The sequence below is a fragment of the Tiliqua scincoides genome, chromosome 2, assembly GCF_035046505.1.
Source record: "Tiliqua scincoides isolate rTilSci1 chromosome 2, rTilSci1.hap2, whole genome shotgun sequence".
NCBI lineage: Eukaryota > Metazoa > Chordata > Lepidosauria > Squamata > Scincidae > Tiliqua > Tiliqua scincoides.
The window spans coordinates 39260498-39269261 of NC_089822.1; the positions used below are offsets into that span (position 1 = coordinate 39260498).

Genomic DNA, 8764 nt, shown 5'->3' on the forward strand with positions numbered 1-8764 from the left:
GAAAAGTCACTATGCAGAGAACAATACAAACAGGTGCTCTCCTGCTAAACATCAGAGAACCACCACTTTAGAAGATGCCTCTTTGTCCAGTTAATTTGGTGTCATCAGTGGAATAGTCACGGTTTACCCCTAACTCTCAGTGTTTCTCAGACTATGGGTTGAGACCAACTCGGTGGGTCATGAACCAATTCCAGGTAGGTCCCCATTAATTTCAATGTGTATTTTATTTTTAATATGTTAGACTTGATGCGACCATGGTATGTGACTGCATTTGGGGAAATGTTACAGATCTGTCCTTTTAACAGGTTACATGTATATGTTTTTAACTATGATAGTCAATGGGGCTTAATCCCAGCTAAGTGTGGATAGAATTGCAGCCTTTGGGATGTTTGGGAATGTTTTTTAAATGGATCAGCAATTGCTTGGGAGCTTTAGGAGGCTTCTTTATTTTAAATAAATTTTTAAGCTTATACGTACTTATTGTAAACTTTTAATTTACTTACTTGATTTGATTTTGTCCTATGGGGATGATAAAAATTTTCCTGCTTGATGATGTCACTTCTGGCCATGGCATCACTTCCAGCGGATCCCATCAGACTGTCATTCTAAAAAGTGCGCCCCAGTGCTGAAAGGTTTGAGAACAACTGCTCTTGAAGATCACTGTGAATAAATGAAAAAGCACTGGTCCCAAGACAAATCCTGGAGGGACCCCACTTCTTAACTTTCCTCCACTGTGAAAATCAACAGTTTTATTCCTACTCACTTCTTGTTCTTTAACCACTTACTTACAACCCAATCCTATCCGACACTGGAACAGGCTGGCTGGCTAGCTAGTGCCATATCCAGCGTAGGGTAGGAGGTGAATCCCATGCAACTCAGAGTAAGGGGATTTATTTTCCCTTACCCCATGTCATGTGGCAGCCATCTCATTAGGGCTACTCAGATCTGTGCCAGCTAAATTGCTAGCACAGATCCAAACAACCCACTGTAACACCGGGCTGCTTGGGAAGGGGGTTAGGATATGGCCTAAATGCTAGAGGCAAGTCCCACCCCCTTTCCGGACCTGGTCCGTCCATCCGTCCACCCACTGACCTGTCCTTCCCCATCCTCCCCTAGCCCAAAATGCCCCCATTCCACCCTCCTGCCAACTTCTCCCACCCCCGCACCAGCTTTCCCAGGCCAGCACAAACCTGCCTTGTCTGGGTGGCGCAGGGATGCCATACGGCAGGAGCAGGCCAGCACACATGCTTAAGCCTGAGCAGCCTGTTCCCAAGAGAGCCTGCTTGGGAGCCCACTGCGCCAGCATAAGGTAAGTATTGGATTGCACTCTTGGTCATACAAGAATCTGGCCTCTCATTCCATAACTGCTAAGTTTACTCAAGAGCATTAGATGAGGGACTTTGTCAAAGGCTTTTTGAAAGTCCAAGTACACGCAGTGTCAACCAGCTCGCCCCTAGCGACATGTCTGTTGACTTTTCAGTAACCGGTTTTCATGGAAAGTAACATTTGGCATGAATCTCTTTTGACATTACCATGTTTAATTACACTTGCATGCACTTCTGGATAAACAGAAATTGCAAGTCTTGAAATGCCCAAATAAGAGTTGGGCAATTTTTTAATGCTTTATTTGCTTTTCCTGGGACCAGAGCACAGAGTGTTCCCCCAAGCAAGAGTAATTCATCTGTGCCACTTACAGAGTGGGGCAGGGGAGAGAAGAGGACTGTTCTACTTGCTTTTTTTGTTTATAAAAAGTTCAAGCCCTGTTGAAGCTACTCATAGCAGATTCTGCCACTAGAAATGCAGCTCCACAGGAAAAAAATTCCTGGAGGTATTGTCATGACAAACAAATGCTGATCTTGAGGTGATGCGAGTTGGAGGAATCCTTTAGCTGGTGCAGGCCTTGGCAACATTACTGGTGCAGGCCCCAAGGCAACATTACTACAATCTATCTAGGGCATCACCACTGCCACGTGTGAACACTGGTAATGATCCCTTGAGGCTCTCTCCCCCACACATAATTTTTCTTACAGGCACAAACATCCAATAATGTTTATCCCTTTTCTACATCCTTGGAGTTATGCTCATGTTTATCTTGGTATTCCAAGAAGATACAGAGGAGGAGGATGCGAAAGAGGGTTATAGGATACACAAAGGGCACAATCCTAATGTCAGTGCTTTCCAGCACTGACTTAAGGGCAATGCAGCTCTGAGGTAAGGGAACAAACATTCCCTTACTTTGAGGAAGCCTCCGTGAGTGACACCCAACTGAAGGATGCAGCACATGCCGCATTGGCACTGCTATGCCAGTGCTGGAGAACACTGACATAAAGGGTTAGGATTGTGCCCAAAGGAAAACAGAACAGTGCTATTTATATCTGGTTTTTTTAAAAAAATTTTTACAGAGCCAAACCCTTCAAAAAAAAAAAGTGTTATTACTAATGGGAATAGTGGCATTTCTCAACAAAGTTTATGGAATCAGCACTGTTATGGTTATTGGGCGCTTTCAAACTTGATGCTTATTGAACAGAATAGAATAGAACAGAACCTTGTGCTGACAGGTATTTTAGGGTGGTTCACAGGACATCATTTGTATCCCACATGCATCTCATTTTATTTCCACCAATTCAAAAGACTTTAAAAATGAGCAAGATAGCCATGCAAGGTTTGCCAGTGTGGGCCAAAAATGGTACATCTGTTTTTGTTTGTTTCTTCAGAGGAGTAGTTTCCCAAGGGGACATAATCTGCCCTCCCCTAGTACTTCCCAGTTAATACCCCTTCACTGCCACAAGCAGGATTTAAGCAAGATTGAGCCTATACCTTGTAATTCTCCTGGTTTTAAATTGGTCCTAGTGTAGCTTTGAGTTTTTGTCTTTCTTCTGTATAGACCTCCAGGCCAGGAAGCAAGGCTACATTTGTATTGGAAACAGGATCATGCCAGGTTTGCTATCTGCTGAATATGCTGCTGCTTTACTTCACAGCCTCCACCAATCATGCCTTGCTTTGTGTGTTCCAGGTGCAGGCCTCACTATTGGTGACACAGATTCCTGCCACGGCAGCCAGGATGGAAGCAGCATGGTCAACTCCCAAATTGTAGAGCTTAGAAGAATTCCCATAGCAGACACTCACCTCTAGGATCTCCACCTTAAAAAAAATCCAATCTCAGCATTTTTATATCTGCATAATTCTTTTGCACTACAAAAAAGAAAAAACCAAGCTATGCTGTAGAATACTGTGAGCAATAAATGGACAACAAACAAGACAGGGAGTAATGTAAATGAGGTACAGGTAAATATACCCCCTCAGGTAAATGGGGGGGGGGAACCCTGCAAATCATTTCAGTGGGTAAGTTGCTAGTGCAGATTTGATCCCACTAATTTAGATGCATTTCATCGAGTGTAGACTAGTTGTTTTTTTTTAAAAAACGTGTATATGTAAGATGGTTTTAATAAAAACTAATAGCGTTGATTTGAAACCAGAGACTTATTTGTGGCTGCTCAATATATCATGTTTCATCGTACTCAGCCTCTCTTTTTCTGTCCTACAAGGGTGTGTAATCCCTGACCCTAAACAAAGTTAAGCACAATTTGGATTCAGCTGAGTCAATCTAAGTCTCAGCTAAAACAAACTTGCATGCTGTCCAATAAAGTAACTCTAGTAACCCTCAGAGAACCACAGAATAAGGAAAACGCAACAAAACTATTTGAGGTTTTCTAAGGTCTTGGTTTTTTGTAAACTATTTCTGTAGGTTAGTAACTCTACAGTTTCTAACTTTCTGAATTAAGGGCCAGCTCCAGTGCTGGGGCATGTCCATGACACCCAGAGAGGAATCAGTGTGGGTCTTGGGGGCAGGGAGGAGCCAGGGCAGGAGGGGGTGAGACCAGTGGAGCCCTGCTCCACCGTATCCCATCATCCGTGTCAGGCTGCAAAGCCCAATGCAATGGTTCTCAAGTCTGTTGCTGGTAAAATAGCCAGCACAGACTTAAGAAGGCTTGGGGTTTTTCCAAGAGGAAGGGGTTGAAAGTCCCCTTCCCTGAGGAAACCACTGGTGGCCCCAGCAGCACCACTGGAAGCAGTGGTAGCCACTTTGGCGCTGCTGCACTTGGTTGTGCCACCAGGGCTGCTTGTCAGTCAATCCACAACTGTCAATTCAATTGATTGGGCTGCCCATCAGTCAATTCACAACTGTTGAAAGCAGAAAACCTACCATAGTATTCAGTCTATAGCTTTTTGGAACAAAATGTAACCTACATTTTTTAAGAAGCAGAGCACAGACAGAAACAAAGTTTTATATATTCTCCCAATAGTAAATCTGACTAGGAATATCAAACAATCTTCTCACCATTGAGAGGAATCCAATTTGGGATAATTCCTTTGAGAAATTGGAAATGGGGAGCAGGAATACCAATTATGATGACTCAATACAAATAGCTTATCTGTTGTTCTCTGGGTGGAGAAATTTAGGGTAGGGTACATGTTATGGAGAAATGGGACCACAGCTACTGGCCACGCTTCCCAGTATCTGCACACTGGACATTAGTGTAAAGGGGTTCTATGCAAGTAAGCTCATTTGTGCAATCTCTGCCTTGAGTAGTTTAGCACTATAATGTTCAACCAGGAATGGATGGAAAAGTACTATTAGGGCTGGTGGCCAAGTGGATTAGGGACTTTGTGCAATAGTCAGTGTAGCACCTGTGCCAATCCAGCAAGTTCGTAATTTTTCATTTGCTCTAGCAGTGATCAGTATAGGAGACAACAAAGACCCTGGTGATTACTCATTACTATAAGCTATATTTGTATCCTGCCTTTGTTATATTTTCAACGAGTCTTACAATGCAATCCATTAAAAATACAACCTAAACAGTGGCGGCCTTTCCCAGCCCCATGCTCAGGGTAAAGGTCTGCGATGGCACCCCTCCTGCAAGATGCCACCCCCCCCCACTCACCACAACCAAACAGAGTCTCATATGACTCCAGGACGAATTGGGGAAGCCTTCTGAAGTTTCCTCGCAGTCTTAAACTGTGCTTCCAACAAACCAGAAGCACAGTTTCCGATTGTGTTGGGGAGTAAGGCTTCCACATGGTCCTATATGTGCACAGGGCTCTGTGCAGAAAAGGCATTTGCCCTTTCAGTTAATGGTAGGTCCACTACTGTACCTAAATATATTAAAAATACTGTACACGATCTCATCCCCACAAAACATAGAAACAGATGTAGTAAAATGAGCACAACAATAATTTCAGCTCAAAAAATGTTGACATAATCTTTCCCTGTACCTATAAAACGGGTCTCCAAACCCTGGCCCGGCGTCCAGATGTGGCCCACAGCAAGCCTCTTTCTGGCCTGCAGCCAGCCTCTTGTCCCCTGAAAGCCTCTGGCCCACTTGGCCAAACATGACTGGAACTATGCTCTGGTTGCGTCTGGAGGGTGTTCAAGGGTCAGAGAGGTTGAATGAATGAGCCCATTCATTCATTTATTCACTCATCTAAGTTCCATCTCATTTAAATAAATTTTATATTTAATTTTTTTTTCCGGCCCTCAATACCGTGCCAGATATTTGATGTGGCCCTCTGGCCAAAAAGTTTGGAGACCCCTGATATAAAAGAAGGAGGCAGTGATGGGGTTAGGCATCTTTCTTTCGCACAGAAGACTATTTCAGATTGTGAAATAGGCATCTTCTAGGTACCCATTCACTGAGCCCTTGATGGCAAGAACCTGAAGGAGGACCTCCAACCAATAGCTTTGTTCTCAGACAGATTCACAGGGGAAGATTTGTGCATGTGATACTAAAAAAATCCCTCTTCCGTATGCACATATAATAACAGACAGGAGACTTGTGAAATTGGGGGCACAATTCAGCCTCTGGGATGGGATGTGATGGGTGGGCAAAGTCACATTTGCACCACTGAGTAAGGAGGAAGGCCAGCCCAAGCCCCACAGGGCCAGCGCGTTAGATAAGGTCACACCTGCCGAGTCAGGACAGCACAGGGGTTGGGGAGGGTAGATGGCAGGAGGGCCCTTGGGCCGGCCACGGCCAGGCAGCGAGTGGGGCTAGGATCTGGCACTTGTGCTGGATTCTAACCCAAGTCCCAGGTGACCTGGAGCAGTCCTGGGCTGCTCAGATCTGTACCACCTCTTTAAGTGGTGCAGTTCCAAGTAGCCCTACTGGGGCTGCTGTGGCGTTACCTGGAGTAAGGGGAATAAATTCCCCTTGCCCCAGGCTGAGCTGCAGGCAGCCCCAACTCTGCTCTGGATACAGGGCAGGCCAACCAGCCTCCCCATTTTAGCGTGGGTTAGGATTGGGCTGCCGCATTGGTCAATGTCTCTATTGCTCCTGTGTCCACTATGATACGGTTTCGCACAAACTGTTCTGTCTAGGGAAGATTTCAACATGATTCTGTTATCTAAGACTTACTCAACTGATCAGCAGAGGTAGACAGTCCCAGATATTTCAGTGGCACAAAATGCATAGTACCACATGCACTCCGATAACTTACTTTTTAAAAAATCTGATCATTGCTTCATTTTCACTTTCAACCGCTTGTGCCACTTTGCTATACGACACTGTTGGCCTGATTGATCATTCAAACTGAACTCTGACCTTGAAATGAGCCTGGATGCTGCTGTTAGCAACCAGTACCACAACAGTATTTTTTGCCCTGGGTGTAGGAGGACATTATTTGCAGTCTGCTCTTAAAATTTATTTTACTTCTTCAAATGAGAACACTCACCAAGGATAAGTTGATTTCCTGTGAGCATGAAATGCTATCAGCTGCTGAGAGACACAGCGTGTGAGAACGGAATTGCATCACAGCAACTGCAACTGGATGGACCTCTTGACTCAACAGAAACTATCCTAAAACTGCACAATACTCATTTTGAGCAGTTCTTTCCATTTCTGATTTAAACATGCACACATACCCAAAAACAAACAAAAAAATCCCAGTCTTCTCAGAATTTCAAGAGGCTACTTTAAAAATCTCAGTAACTAGCTAAACAATGAAAATGAAAACCAAACATTTTGTAATAAACAAAAGTTATTTAGACAGAAACCATGTCATATAGTCGCAGTCTTAAGGACTCAGCTAAAAGCCATTTTTGATATTCACTTTAACGCAACCTTGACAATATCGCTCATCATCATGTACATTATAGGGCACACTAACTGCAAACAAAATGCATAAGCAATAAGCATATCCTTGATAATACATCACAAATCTAAACAGAATCAGAAAGCAGAATTGATTTCTGAAAGAAAGTTACTTACGTTTTCTGTTTCCCCCCCCCCCCCTCCAGACCTTTGCATCTCTAGTCAGAACCGGAGGGCAAACTATTATACATAACTGTTACCATGTTACCAGTACATTCTGCCCACCAGATATAACAGATGGTGGTATAAATGTCAAGGATGGCTGAATGTAATCCCATGTATGTACCCACGTATGTATGTAATTCCTCTAATCTTTGCAACACACATGCACATTGCCCCAATTGTCATCCACTGGGTGGAAACAATTTGGCAGTCTGCCTCAGCAGAACAGTAGAATTCCCAAATAGAAAAGACTGTTCTGTTCCTCCTCTCTAACTGGCCCCACCTATGCAAATTCAAAGGAACTACTATATAGGGGAACTGTAAAATGCACTCCTGGGGACTGAGGGCCCAATCCTATGGACTGCAGCACCAGATTGTTACAAAAAAAACCAGGCTGTCACAAAAGTGCCATAAGGCACTTACGTGCAGCCACTAACAATGCACTGCCAGCACTGAGCCCAGAGCCAGTCAGCACCCAAAGACAGATGCCAAGGGTTCCCAATGGTGAGTAAGGCCGGCAGCAGGGCTTTTGGGGGTGGGCGGAGGGTGAGAAGGGGGCAGAACTGGGGAGGGGAGGAGCAGGCCTGGGAGGGGGGTGCAGATGGCTGCAGGCTCTACCGTCGTATCCTAAGACCCCTCCCAGCCTAGGAAACCCAACACAGGTCTCCTTGTTCAATAGCGGGTACAGAACCGAGGAGACCCATTGGGGCCACCTGGGTGTTACACGGGATAAGGGAACATTTGTTCCCTTATCTTGAGGAGACCGGGCACTGCTTTCCTGGCCCCGTAGAATACAGCAGTCACCATTTTGCCACTGCTGTAGTCCTGGGTACTAGGGAAGCATAGGATTGGGCTGCCTGACCTCTCATCCAAGATACAAAAAACCCCTCTGTCAATCAGAAGTTTTTCAATCTTAGGCGACTAGGTACACAGAATTTTTATGTGGAAAATGGTGTCGTTTTCATATTGGTCAAGTATTGATCATGCGGTACAGTGTGGAATCAGCTGTACTTCACCTTCAGTAGCGTTATTCAAACTTCTATGCACTTGCTGCCTGCGATGCCTACTGGAGTCACAGTTCTCATACTGTGCATTGGTGAAGTTTAGCAGGCCTGTTGTGATCTGTCAGCCAACTCTTGCAGATTATCTTTATGGTATTTTCACAATACTCTCTGCTCTCCCAGGATACACTCCCACCTGCCCCAGCTCCTTTTTCTTGTATTTTTACTCAGGTGCAGATACCCAAGTACAAAACAGACAGATTTCATGTCACAGAACATAAGAACATAAGAACAGCCCCACTGGATCAGGCCATAGGCCCATCTAGTCCAGCTTCCTGTATCTCACAGCGGCCCACCAAATGCCCCAGGGAGCACACCAGATAACAAGAGACCTCATCCTGGTGCTCTCCCTGGTGCCCTCCCTTGCACTTCTACGGTGCCTGCTCATAGTGG

At 44.8% G+C, this 8764-nt stretch overlaps 1 protein-coding gene across 1 annotated transcript in view; it reads left to right on the forward strand.

Moving 5' to 3' along the window:
• The window catches only part of ADGRV1 (adhesion G protein-coupled receptor V1), a 294630-nt gene extending 291172 nt beyond the window's left edge, over window positions 1–3458 (forward strand). The window contains exon 91 of the mRNA XM_066613579.1: window positions 3014–3458. Within this exon, the coding sequence (XP_066469676.1) occupies window positions 3014–3132 (119 nt within the window). The 3' untranslated portion in view covers window positions 3133–3458. The remainder of the gene's footprint in view (window positions 1–3013) is intronic.
• Window positions 3459–8764: the final 5306 nt, after the last annotated feature.